This window comes from Chelonia mydas, chromosome 24, assembly GCF_015237465.2.
Source record: "Chelonia mydas isolate rCheMyd1 chromosome 24, rCheMyd1.pri.v2, whole genome shotgun sequence".
Lineage (NCBI taxonomy): Eukaryota > Metazoa > Chordata > Testudines > Cheloniidae > Chelonia > Chelonia mydas.
Genome location: NC_051264.2, coordinates 3253163 through 3266529, shown reverse-complemented (window position 1 = coordinate 3266529; position 13367 = coordinate 3253163). Strand labels below are relative to the sequence as shown.

Genomic DNA, 13367 nt, shown 5'->3' with positions numbered 1-13367 from the left:
CTGGCCCGCGGCGGCCTCCCGCTCTATGGTTCCCGGGCGGAAGCGGAAGCGGCCGCGGCTGCGGGGCGGTTCCGGGGCCGACGTGGAGGCTCGCGGCTGAGGGGCGAGTCCGGGCGGCGGGTCGGAGCCGGAGCCGGAGCCGGGGGGCGCGATGCTGACTAAGTTCGAGACCAAGTCGGCCCGGGTGAAAGGTACCGAGGCCCTCCAGCCCCTCCCCCCATCTGCGCCCCCCCCCCCGGCCCCCATTTCCTTTCCTGCCCCGTGCTCTGCCCCCCCCCCAACCCTTCACCTGCCCTCTCGCCCTGTGCCCCAGTCTCCCCTTGGCACCTCCCCCCCCCAGTGTCTAACCCGGGGTTATGGGGCTGTAGACACTGGGACCCCCCCCAAGTAAATAATTACCCCCCCGTTTTGGGTTGGGAAGAGCCCTCCTCTAAATGCTGGCCTGGGTTATTCTTCTGGCTTGCTAGAGACGCTCCTATTGTCGTCTCTGGCTTTGCAGCTGTTGTCAAAAAGTGTTAATTGCACCCCCCCCCCCCCCGCAGCTGATGGTCAAATACAGAAGATGCCATGCCGCTGTCAGTTTATTAATACAGGTTTAGACACTTACCAAACCGTTTTTTTTTAAAAAAAAAAGCCGTGAATTGCGTATGGGTGGAAAGCCGCGTGCACTGCCCTGGGGGACTGGGGCTAAGGTTTCTGAAAGTGGCCAGTAGTTTTGTGCCTTGCCTGGTGCCAAGTATCAGAGGGGCAGCCGTGTTAGTCTGTGTCCACAAAAACAACGAGGAGTCCGGTGGCGCCTTAAAAGACTTCAGCTGCAACTGAAGAAGCGGGTTTGTTTTTTGTTTTCCCGCGAAAGCACATGCCCAAATAAATCTGTTAGTCTTTAAGGTGCTAGTAGTTTTGGGTATCCAACTTCTGGCACCTTAAAAAGCCCTTCTTTTTGGAAAATGCTGACCTCTTTCACTTCCTCTGTGTCTTCAGAGATTGAATTTAACTGAAAACTTGACCACTGTGCTTCTCTGCGTCTCTCTCTTTAGGGCTCAGCTTTCACCCGAAGCGGCCGTGGATCCTAACGAGTTTGCACAATGGAGTGATCCAGCTGTGGGATTACCGGATGTGCACCCTTATTGACAAATTTGATGAGCATGATGGTGAGTAAGTTTGGAGTCTGAAGGAGTCGAAAGCAGAGGGCTCGTTGCAGAAAATGGCGTGTCCTTGAGAGGAGAAAGGCTGGATTTTTGGCTGAAGCACTGGATTGAGCCGCAAGAGGTCTGGCTTCAGGTCCTAACAGTGCCACAGACTCCATGTGTGATCATGGGCAAACCGCTTACTTCTTGAACATGCTTTTCCAGCTGTAAAATAGGGAAAATACTTCACAGAGCTGTTACGATAATAACTTAATTATTGTAAAAGAGGTGTCAGATGTTATGGTGCCGTAGCTATATAACCTCACAGAAGAGAACTTTTTGTGCATTGGCCTGGGGGGAATGTTGTCTCAGAAAGTTGTATTTAACCTCCGAGTGTCACGTTGAGACAATTTATCAGATTAAAATGGAGTATAACGTGATAGAATTGTTCTGCTGTGAATGGAACGGCCTGTTCTGGCTGTCAGTTTGGCTTCATATACAGCTATTAGCTGTCTTCCTGTGTTTCACCTGCCTCTTCCCCCTGCAGGACCAGTCCGTGGTATTGATTTCCACAAACAGCAGCCACTCTTTGTCTCTGGAGGTGATGACTACAAAATAAAGGTAGATCAACTCTTCCTTCCACCTTGCATCCCCCCAAAAAACATTGGTGGGCAAAGGAAGATGGGGAATTTGACACAGATGTGTAAGGAATGTGTGTTAGTTTAGTTTTTTGTGGTGGGTGCAGAAACAGTGAGTGGATAGAGATGAACAAGGGAAATGTAGAATTCAGGATTTTGCTCTTTCTGAGGGCGGTAGGAGTAATTAAATGCAGCCTGACAATTTCTGATGAGATCTATGGCTGGCCTCACCCAGAACTGTAATATAAATGGGAGAGACCAGCTTGGGGATGAGTAAAAACCTCATGTGCTAAATGAGATGGCAGAAGAGAGCTGGGCAGAGTTTGGCAGCTCTCTCTCACTGGCCTTCTGTCTCATTCAGGTCTGGAATTACAAGCTGCGCCGCTGTCTCTTCACGCTGCTCGGGCACCTGGATTACATTCGCACCACCTTCTTCCACCATGTGAGTCTCCCCGCTGTGAAACTTCACTGATATGCACCTCACCGCATTGCTTTATAGGAATCTCTGTGGCTTCCCTAAGTAGGACTCTTTCCTGCAGACATACAGTGCACAAAATGGACTGGGTGCTATACAAACCTAGGAACGCCTGACTTCTTCCCCAAAGATCTTATAGTATGAAATCATTCATGGAGACAGTAGGTACCTCCAATTGCAGAGCTCATTGGAAGCTTTTTTTCTCCCTCCATTGGCATTTGGAGCACAGATGGGGCTATGCGTCTCGTTCTTTGTGCTGGCTAACTTCTCGCTCTTGCTGTCTGAAATAGTATAAGTGATACTTACCCAGAACAATTAGAATAAGTTTGTCAGTGGAAGAGCAGCAGCAACATGCACAAGCACACATCAGTCCTCTGGTGAGGAAGTTGCTAGTACACATCTTGACACCCTCAGGAAAACAGCCTTTGAAGGCGGTTTAGTCCATCAACTTTCTTCTCTGTGAGTGATGGGTTATGATCTTTTCCTTGGTAATCCCCTCTGTTGCCCATCTATGCTGAAGCTCTCTATGTGTGCAAAGCAAGGTGTGGCAGAGCCCTGCAAGACACTTGCAGAAATAATCAGTGCTGTATCGAGTGCGCTACATAGGACCAAATATACCGTCGCTTTCTGTACCCTCTTTCTTCTTATGTAGGAAATGATTCGACAGTAGAGCTGTAATTCTTGCCTGGGATATCTGACCCAATGAACTAGAAATCCTATGGTTATCTCTGGCTGTGTGCAAACCATTTGGAGGGAAACATGAGGGTTGAGACTGTTGTTTCAGATATTAATTATTAAATGTTTTTTTAGGAATACCCCTGGATCCTGAGTGCTTCTGATGATCAGACAATCCGGGTTTGGAACTGGCAGTCCAGAACCTGTGTTTGGTAAAACTACTGGTGCTATAGAAATAATAACTAGGGAAACATGAGTTTTCTTGAACCTTAGACATGAACAGAGGGTTAAAATATTCTGAACTCTGTGTCTTTCAATAAAACGTTAAAATGTCAAAGAAAAATTTAAAAATTCTTTTTCCAACAATTTTAGAAAAAAAATTATTCTTTTTTATTAAACCGGCTCTAGAAATGAGGTAGAAATAACTTCTGAAGTCCCATCTAGTTCATTCTTCTTGCCAGTGCAGGGTTATGTCCTCCTCTGTAGTTTCCAATTATGAAATAACCCTAGCAATAGAGTTTTTCTCCATTCCTTCCTTAGAGAGAGCTCTAGGTAATCTCCAGCAAATGGTGGTTAAAGTGCTGTTTTTAAAAAGCTTAAGTTTCTCTGTTCCCTCTTTATCGGCTTCATTTCAGGAGCTGGGCTATTTTTAAGTAGCATTCCCAAGTAAACAAAAGTTATTTTAGGGTTAAATGTGCTAGAGTGTGGAGCCATGCATGCAAAATCTGAGATAAACAGTTAAGTCCTTCAGTATCCCATGAAAACTCCACTCAAGAGTTTCTCTTAACAGACTCCTCCTCCATATTGAAGGAGGACTTTGAACTTTGGTTGTGCTTACTGCTTATGTGTTCCAAGAATTAATGTAGGGTTGGTGTGGCTTTCATAAATTGCATTGTACCTGGTTTTGTGTCAGAGGTATGTGGGCTGTGTGCAGTGGAAGGGATGAGTTTGACAAGAAGAATTTTAGGAGGGTTTTGGAGGGTCTTTGAAATGGGTTCTCTGCTCGTTTTCTTCCTTTTGTTGGTTCAGTTTGGTGGGTTGTGCAATCTGGCAAACTAAACTATCTTCAAAAGATTTAGTGTGGGAATTTCCCTGGTTTTTTAGTAACTGTGTATCGGTGTTGATAGTTATTCATGTGGATAGCTATAGATATCAATATATATTATCCCTTGTATGCTCCCCTACAAAGTGATGTTTCCTATTTATTCCTCCCTCTCTGCCCTGCTGAGTTGCCTTCCTTCTCCATACTCCCCAATATTCTCCTCTCATGGCTTTGCTCCTTACCAACCTCCCCAACTTCCCTACGAGATTCAGCTTTGAAATGTTGGTACAGATCAGATTGTGCATTGCTGCCTCCTTGATTGAAATGGTGTCTTCTGTCCTCTTTCTTGCAGCGTGCTGACAGGACACAACCACTATGTGATGTGCTCCCAGTTCCATCCCTCTGAGGACCTGGTGGTGTCTGCCAGCTTGGATCAGACTGTGCGCGTTTGGGATATTTCTGGTGAGCTGCCCAAGTCGAGGGGGTATCCAGCAACAAGGCCCATTTCAAAACTGCAATCGTTGAAAGCCAAGTGGGGAAAGAACTAGCCAGTTCAGCTCGGGGGAGGAAAAAAGGCAGCTGTTGGGTCTGAGCCACCCACAAAGAAAAGCCATCCGAGCATAACAGCTGTGTCCACTGATGGTGATTTACACCCCACAGTCTCCCTTGGACGTCCTGTTCGGATTCTCTAGGCTGTGCGGGAGAGGAGTACTGCTACTGAGGAAGGAACACACCACTGTCACTAGGTCGGCTTTGCCTTTGTCATCAGGAAAGAGAAGGGGCAGGCTCAGTTTTGGGTTCTATGGGACACCTTCATCTCTTGGGAAACATTGTTCCCAGAGTCAGCAATGTCCCGGAGATGAATTGTTCTCTCTCGGACAGCCCTGAAATGGCTTCTGTGTTGACTAAGGAGCAGAGCTGATTTTTTTGCTGCCCCAGCTGTTGTTAAACAGCAAATGGAAGAAGAGATCATTAAGTACAGTGGCTGCTACTCCATCGATATCCCTTTCACAAAGATGGAGTGTGGCCTAGAGGCAAGAGTAGGGAACTGGAAGTCAAGACTCCTGGTTACTATCCCTGGCTCCACTGCTGACTCACCGTGGTCTGCACATACAGTTATACCTGTTCTGCAGGGTGTATTGGGAGGGTTAATTAAGGGCTGTTGGTAAAACACTTTAAGGCCCCGTAAGGGAAGGCTACGCTACATACAGAAGTTGAAGCGAATGCTAGAGATACAGTTAAGTGACGAAAGGAGGGAAGGGAGGGTCTGGCCCAGGAACAGCACCAGCAGTGTTACTGCATTGTAAGGTGTTCTAGAACTTGAGTTGTGGCCCTTTACCCCACCTGCCACTTCCACCATTGCAGTTTTGGCTGGGTGAGTTGCTCTGTTTGTAGTACACGCTCAGACTTGACCAGCTGTGTCAACAATAGGAGCTGGGGACAGGCTCTCTGAATATTTAAAACCTGTCCCTCCTCTCTATTGCCAGCATGGGGAGCTTAATATCCATTCTCCCTGTAACCTCACTGCTGCATTCAACCCACACACGCTCTCAGCAGAGTTCCTATAGCCAAATGGATTTGGAGAGGGTACAGTTTTTTCCAGCTGATCTGTGATGAGGGGGTTTTAGAGACTCTGCTATAGATGCTGAATTATTGATTTAGTTGCCACTACATTTAATCATCACCTGACTAAAATGCTAGTGGGAGAACAAACTGAGGGTGGGTGGGATTTTTGCAAGGTCACCCCAAATCTGAGTTCTGGCCTTGGTAGCTTGGCTCTAGCACAAAAGGTCTGTTGGGAACAGCCTTCGTTGCATTCAGGCTGCTGTCAGTTGTGGAGATGCATGTTCACCTTGCAAATTAAGGGTCCAGCCTGGATTGAAAGTGACCTAAAAACCAATCCTGAGTGGTGCTGAGTACCTGCAGCCCCAGTTGACTTTGGTGGGAGTTATGGATTCTCAGCATCTCTAGGGATTAGGGATGTTAGTAGTTTGATTTAAGTGAAATGAATTGGTGGGTCTTGTTTCCTCTCCTAGTGGCAAATTGTCCAGAGACGTAATCATCACACAGTTTTCACCCTTCTTAGCAGTCTCAGCAAAGAGGCCAAGGAACGTGTGGGCCAAGGAGACTGAACTCTCTCACTCCAGGGCAGTGTGGGGGATGCATTGCTTCTTGTTACCCATGATGTATTTATTCTATAGATAGAGGCCTTCTGTCTCCATGGCTGTCAATTTAGCATCTTTCTCCGACACAGATTCACAAGTTAAAAATTGAGGGGTCCTTGTTCTGCTGGTCTCCTGAGAGCGAGTGTCAGTGTAGCCAGCGTGAGCTGGCTTCTAGTTGCTGTATCAAAATGCATGAAAAGCTGTGACATGACATAATGCCATTGCCATGTACTGTGGAGTGAAGTCTCTTGCTTGTGACACTAACGTTATTACAAAATAACCTCCTGTCTGTTCTGCCACCCTGTTACCATTAACCCTGATGGAAGATTCTTCTCATTAACATGCATGGGAAGATGCTTTTTTTTTTTTTTTTTGTCCTGTGAAATAAAACAGCTTCCCTTAACCTCTTTCCCATCTCAAGAGCTAATGTTTGTTGCTTTCCTGGAATCTTCTTGTGCTTTCAGGGCTTTGTTCAGTAGAGCTGGGTGAGTAGTTTCCAAACAGGGAGAGTCAGCCTGAGGGGTTTGGCTGGTAATCCAGCATCCTGCTATTGAGGAGATCTGGAACACAGGTTGTTGGGGGCTGGGAACATCAGAGGTGACGCTAAGAGTCCCAGAAGGGGGCACTGTGGGGCAGACTACCTTACTGCAAGGCCCCCTAGTGAGTGTGTAGTGACAGCTGACAGACACTGTCCCATCACCTCCAGTACTGCACTATCTCAACCACAGAGCTAATGCTGTGAGTGCTGATGGATTATAAGGGGAGGAAGGCTCATGAGACCAGAATGAAGAGGTTGGTCAAAACCCAAGAACCTTTCCTTGGTTTCTCCCTTGGGTAGGTGGCAGCCCCTTGATGTGCAGCCTTGATTGGGAGAGTGGAGGAGATCGCAGCCTAGATGCCCCAGGCCCTTGCAGCTAACACGGTCCATTGTCTGAGCTTCCAGTTGGCTACAATGCCTCTCTGTGGCTCTGGCCATTGCATTCTGGAAAAGTGATCCTAGAAACCTCCTGATGCTGCAGGAACTTCCTTTTCCTTCCCCCTTCTCCCACAAGCTGTCAGGTTGTAGTCAGGATCCGGTCCTTTTCACTAGATCTCTTTCCTGAACTGTCAGTGACCCCTCTTAACATCTGCTCTTTTATTTGAATGCTCTTGGGCATGCTGAGTGCAGGCTCCTTTCCCACGCTCTTTCGTAACAGCTATCCTCAGAATGTCTAATATCTATCACGCTGCTCCCAGCCCCTCTTCTCTCCTTCGCCCCCTCCCCAGAGCTGCATAGGAAGCTGGTACATTCTGCAAGTGTCCTGCCTTCCCTCTGGATTTGTGCAGTCAACCCAGAAATTTTTCACCTGTCGTTTCAGTCCATTCCACTGGCCTGTCGAAGGTTCAAGTATCTGTTCTTTGAAATTTCTTCTGTTTCCACTTTCCACAGTTTCTCTGAATTATGCGTCTATCACCCCCCTTCTCTGGGTCTGGCTCCCCATTGTCATTTGGACCCTCTGTGTGTGCATCTGAGATTCAATATGTGTAATGTTCACACCTACTCGTGATTCACTGTTTAACAGGCCACTCTCGTTAGACAAATCTTACAGATCTTGTCAAAGGGGCACTGTTAAGATCCCCTTGTCTTAAATCTCCCCTGTGTTACTAACACCTGAGAAGATCAAAAGTGAGAATTAAAAAAAAAAAACCTTGTCAAACCCAATGTTGTCTGATCCTCTCTTGCTCTTCACCCACCTTGGCCAATGACCCTGCCAACTCAGTCAGTTTCACTTTGTTCCTAGTCAGTTTCAAGTCTGGGTCCCACCTTCAAGTATTTTTTGTTTAAAAGTCTGGTATAAAGTTTTGTTTGTAACTCCTTTGTTTAAAAGTCTCAAGCCTTTTTTCTCCTAAGCTTAGGCTTTCATTTGGCAATGCACAATCCAATTTCTCCCTGGTGCAGGTATTTCAGTTTCTAGTGAGGGAGCAGTTAATGTTGTTCCGTTTTGTTTGGCGTACAGTATAAATGGAAAGTGCTAATGTTCCCTGTGATGGTCACTGTGCCCCTGGAAGGAAAGGTTATACCACTGCACAACACAAAGTACTGTGAGTTTTATATATACTGGTGGTTGTTTCTAAGGTGCCAGTCCCTATAATTGTCACTGCAGAGATTTAGAAATACACTGGTTCCCTTAAGGAACTGGAAGAAAGTTATACACCCCATTCCCAACCCGCAGGAATCAGTCTAAATTCCACTCTAGGAAACAGAGTGCACTGCTGGGGCCATGTCTGTTTGGTTCTTCAACGAAAACTTACCAGAAGAGTTCCACTTTGAGTCATACCCTTAAAGTGTTTCAGCCTGGTCTCTGGCAGAAACAAATTCCACAGCATAGCCCCTTCCCAGACAGTATCCTACCTGCAACCCCCAACAAGTTGAAAGTTCTGTCAGCCTGGGTTTAGCATGTCGTGGTGGACTAATTTAAAGCTATCTAGAATCTAGGGGCTATTCCCTCATCACATTGTAACCATTTTAAGGTGGGGTTGATCGAATGTTGGGACTGAATTTACTGGAGTGTGTTCAGTAGCAACAATCGGAGAAGTTTCCAAAGAATTCTGGCCTGACATTTGGAGATACCACTGAAGACTTGTTAGAGTTGTGGGTTGTCACCACTTCCTAAAAAAATCAAGCGATTCCTCTTTACCTGTGTCCTCCAGTTGAGCTGTATTTCTCCCCAATTCCTGGTGCCTTGGAAAATTTGCAGATCCCTGGTCACCTTAAAGACTACTCAAGAGGCCGTATATCAGTTGCAACTGACTCAGATGTCCACACAAATGGCCCAAGTCAACAAGCAAAAGCTGACAGCGAGAGCACCTATCAAACTGGCATAGATGAAAGCCCCCTAAAGGTGCAAGCTCAAACTGGGAATTAAATATTGAGAGAGAGAGAGAAAGGACTCCGCGTGACAGTGTCCCTCCAATGCAGCAGCTTTGCTTATCCATCCCAGGGAGCTGAGAAATGGCTGCTTCTTGGGAGCGTTTTATTGCCAAGTTTGATCTTTGTGCACCTTGTCTGAGCTTGTGTTTTTGGGGAAAGAGGAAGGGAATCCTTGATATTTCTCACGCTTCTCCTCTTTTTCAAAATTCCTTCTTCTCTCCAGCTGTGAACAGCACAGGAGGGCGCTGACTTACGTGTCTGTGAGTTAGTACACTGTCTGGTAACCTTGTGTTTGCTTCCTCCACTCCTGCTTCTCCTTCCCTCTTGAAGGCCTAAGGAAGAAGAACCTGTCTCCTGGAGCTGTGGAGTCGGATGTCAGGGGAATTACTGGAGTGGATTTGTTCGGGACGACAGATGCGGTGGTGAAACATGTTCTTGAGGTACTGTGTGTGTGTGTGGGTGTAGCATAGCTCATTCAGCTCTATTTAACATAGGCCCTGTTGTACAAATGATCCTAAAACAGGTTTGAGAAACAAAGGGAGAAGGAAGCTAAGAGACTTGATACAGCTCTATGAATTCATGTGTTCCTTTGGGGATAAGGAATGCCTTATTCTAAAGAGCTTAAAACCTAAAAGGTAGAGTCAGTGGTGATCCGTGACTGGGGACCCAGACTCTTCTGCGGTACAAATGGCAATGTTATCAGATCCATTGTGGGTTTTTACCAAGGAGAGCAATTCGGAACAGAATGGAAAGCCAGTCAAGTTGTGTGAAGATGGGATAATGAGATTCCATTGTTGCTGCTGGGCCACATTTGTCCTAGCAGATGTTGCCGTAATTGATCACAGTTGCAGCCCCACTGGGGGAAGCGATAAGAGGAGTGGTGGTGTGCTTGGAGCTTGTGCGTCACTTCCTCTTTGTCATCTCACTACCCTTCAAGGGTAGGTAACACACTTGTAAAGCCACCTGAGTCCTATCTTCCGCTTCCACCATTACCGGCATGAGTGGGGAAGTCTATCTGCAGAGTTTACTAATACAGGGGCAGCCTTGGTCTCTGAGCATCTAGTATGAGCATCGTGGCACATCCATGAAGTTCAGTCCACCAGAATGAAAACAGGAGCTAGCTGCAGACCCTCACGAGTCATTCTGAAGTCTACAGGTTGTATCCTATTTGCTGGAGCAATTTTTCTGGCTGCTCCATCTCTGTGTGCTGACCCCATGGAGCCCCAGGCTTGGTGTGAGACCCCTTTCTCCCATCCCACAGGGACATGATCGTGGGGTGAACTGGGCTGCTTTCCACCCCACAATGCCTCTCATTGTGTCTGGTGCTGATGATCGGCAGGTGAAGATCTGGAGGATGAATGGTAAGAAGCAGCCCCCAAAGGAACCTCTTTGGGAGAGAAGAGAGGGAACAGGCTGGGGAGAGTGGGGTGGGAGCCGAGTTTATTTATAAACATGCCTGTGACGTGAACCTGTGTGTGAATGTGTACACTTGGAAAGTGCTTGAAACAGGCAACATTGAAGTATAAATCCTCTGCCCCCAGGCCCAAAGATTGGACTGGAGGAACAACCTGGGGAAAGCCCAACTCTCCAGCCAACCCTTATAAGGCTTCCCTTGTAGCTCATCTACCCTCAAGCAAAGGCTAGAGTAAAGAGATGAGCCCAGCTTTGTGCCCTGAGGTCTGTCAAACTCAGGCTGAGCGACCAACGAAGCAATTTCATTCCGTTGCCAAAGGTCCTTCTTCAAGAACGAAGCGCCTGCATGCTCAAATTTGGGGACTGTCATCAGAGTCGCCTCAGCTGATCTTCCTTATCTGAGAGATTCAGATGTAACTAAAGTTTAGCAACTTTGGGGTGTTTTAGTTTATGTATCAGTTAGTTGTGCTTCTTCAGTTGCAGTACAGGTCAGAAGCTACAGTAGAGAGATTGGGCTGGAGAAAAGGCATAAGTCAGAGAGGGATATGGAACATTTCATATCACTACTCATAGCTCAGGAACAGCAAGAGCTTTTAAACGTGACCCTGTCTCATTTTCTTCCACTCCTGGTTAGAATCAAAGGCCTGGGAGGTTGACACCTGCCGTGGACACTACAACAATGTCTCCTGTGCTGTCTTTCACCCACGGCAGGAGCTGATCCTCAGCAATTCAGAAGATAAGAGCATCCGTGTCTGGGATATGTCTAAACGGTGAGTGCTCTGCCACTGGCTAGGCTTCTCACGGGCCTGTTATTTCTGTTAAATGTCCTCATTTTATAGGAAAACCCCAAAAAACCCCCAAAACCAAATGCAGTCTTTAAACATCGGTTGCTGTGTTTGCAAAGATCGTCTCAAACATGCATGAACCCACCTTTTCCCTGTGAGACAGCTATTAAGTATAAGGAGGAAAACTAGGTTTGTAAATGATTGGAAACAGTCATGAGAGGAGCCAGCTTGTTTAGTGACCTCTCTGATGGAAATGATTTGAATGTATGCAATATATTTATTGGTTTTATATTTGGATGAGTATCACTCTCTTGAGAGAGCTACTGAGTAGGCCAAAGCAGTGGTTTATATGTACAATGGGCACACTTAAAAAGTTAATTCTGGTTTTAGAGCTGTTACCAATGAAGCAATATTCCCTGTGTTTAAAATAGGGAATGCTGTTGGAAGCAGAAGTACCTCTAAAACTGGAGTGGACTTATTGGGGTGCTACATCTGTGGTCAGTGAATCTTGATGATCACTTGGACAAAAGTCAGTCCTTGACTCTGCTCGTTTACCCTGAAACTTTGACTCTGCTCTGACAGTCTAAAGAGGCTTTAGTGTAAATGAGAACCAGGCCCCATGTCTGCTGTGTCTGTGAGTCAGTGGTAGAGGTGAGAATGGTACCTGTGAGTCCTGATTCCCCACTCCCCAGAATAATTCCTAGAACATCCTTCCTTCCTGAGCAAGGCGGAGAACTCAGAAGTCCCAACACTCAGTCCCCTGTTCTAACTACTGGACACTACTCCCTCCCTGTAACACTGCTGGGGACACCCAGAGCTGAGCGCCATTGTTCCCTCTTGCTGAGGCAGACAGGGAGCTTTGCTAGAGATTAGACTGTGTCAGGTCCCTGCCACACGAGTCTGTCTTCCTCACCAGCAAACTCAAGGCTCTCCCTGCCCAAACCTTGCCTAGCAGGTAACAATCAGTGAATTCCAGCCTCCGAGCTCTTCAGAGATGTTTCTCTGCAATTCACGGCGCCTATCACTAATAATCACAGAAGATTTTAAGTTTGCTGCTCTGTTAAAGAGTGAGTACGTTACAGCTTATTACTTGAACTGGATGAAATACACCTTTCCCTTCAAACACTGCACTGAGTTGGCTTATAGTGAAAATAAAACAAGTTCATTAACAGAAGAACACTGATTAAGTGATGCCAAGTGAAAGGGATAAAGGCAGAGATACTTACAAGCAAGTAAAAGTGAAAACATTCATCGAAAAGACTAAAACTTTAGCATAGCAAGATACAGCCTTTGTACAAGATGGTTTCTCTCACCTCCAGTTGTCTTTTCAGCTTTTTACTGGCCGACCTGACCAGGACCTATCACGGAGATCCAATCGCTTGGTTTGTTTGTCTCTTAGGGTGGAGGCTAAAGATGGAGTTTTTTTTCTGTTACTTTACCCCCAAGGGATGTCTTTGTCTTGCAAGTCAGGAAGGCATCCTGGGCATTGTCCCCTGTGTCTCTCTGGGATTCAGGAGCAATGTTAATTCTTTGTCTCTCAAGTTCAGGATCAGGATAAGCACGGCTGGTTTAGCTCCATGGCTTTGTTTAATGCTAATATGTAAAGTGAGGTAAACCCATATTCCTTTGTCCAGGACAGACTGGTTTACCACTTTTCCCTAGGCTAGCCTCTTGGTCTTAAACATGTTCTAGTAATATCATCCAGAGGGAATTCATAACTTCACATGTACTGTTAACACATGCATTTTGCAATGATACTAATGACCAGCATGTTATTAGGTTTCAGATACTACCTCACCAGGCATAGTTTGTACAGATATTACTGCTGTAGTGTGTAGGGTGTGAATACAGGGCTGCCTAGGGTCACGCTCCCCCAGGGAGTGCCACGTATATTCTGGACCTTTAGGCTCCAAGTCTTCTTTTGCAAACTGGTATTTACTGCAAGGCTTCTGCTTCATTTTGCTTCTTGTTCCCCCACCCAGCACGGGCGTCCAGACCTTCCGCCGAGATCACGATCGCTTTTGGGTGTTGGCTGCTCACCCCAACCTCAATCTCTTTGCTGCAGGTAAAAGTAATCCTTCCAGGTTCTGGCAGGTTGTGATGAGGAGAAGGGGTTATGGGGTCCGTTGGCCCAAA

General features: G+C 46.5%; 1 protein-coding gene across 1 annotated transcript in view; it reads left to right on the top strand.

The window, feature by feature from the left end:
* The first annotated feature begins 33 nt into the window (after positions 1-33).
* Positions 34-13367, top strand: part of COPA (COPI coat complex subunit alpha) — a 32687-nt gene continuing 19353 nt past the window's right edge. Inside the window, exons 1-10 of the mRNA XM_037883547.2 lie at positions 34-191; positions 1038-1151; positions 1675-1748; positions 2127-2207; positions 3051-3127; positions 4310-4419; positions 9364-9473; positions 10295-10394; positions 11081-11216; positions 13214-13296. Coding sequence (XP_037739475.1) covers positions 152-191; positions 1038-1151; positions 1675-1748; positions 2127-2207; positions 3051-3127; positions 4310-4419; positions 9364-9473; positions 10295-10394; positions 11081-11216; positions 13214-13296 — 925 coding nt within the window. The 5' untranslated portion in view covers positions 34-151. The remainder of the gene's footprint in view (positions 192-1037; positions 1152-1674; positions 1749-2126; positions 2208-3050; positions 3128-4309; positions 4420-9363; positions 9474-10294; positions 10395-11080; positions 11217-13213; positions 13297-13367) is intronic.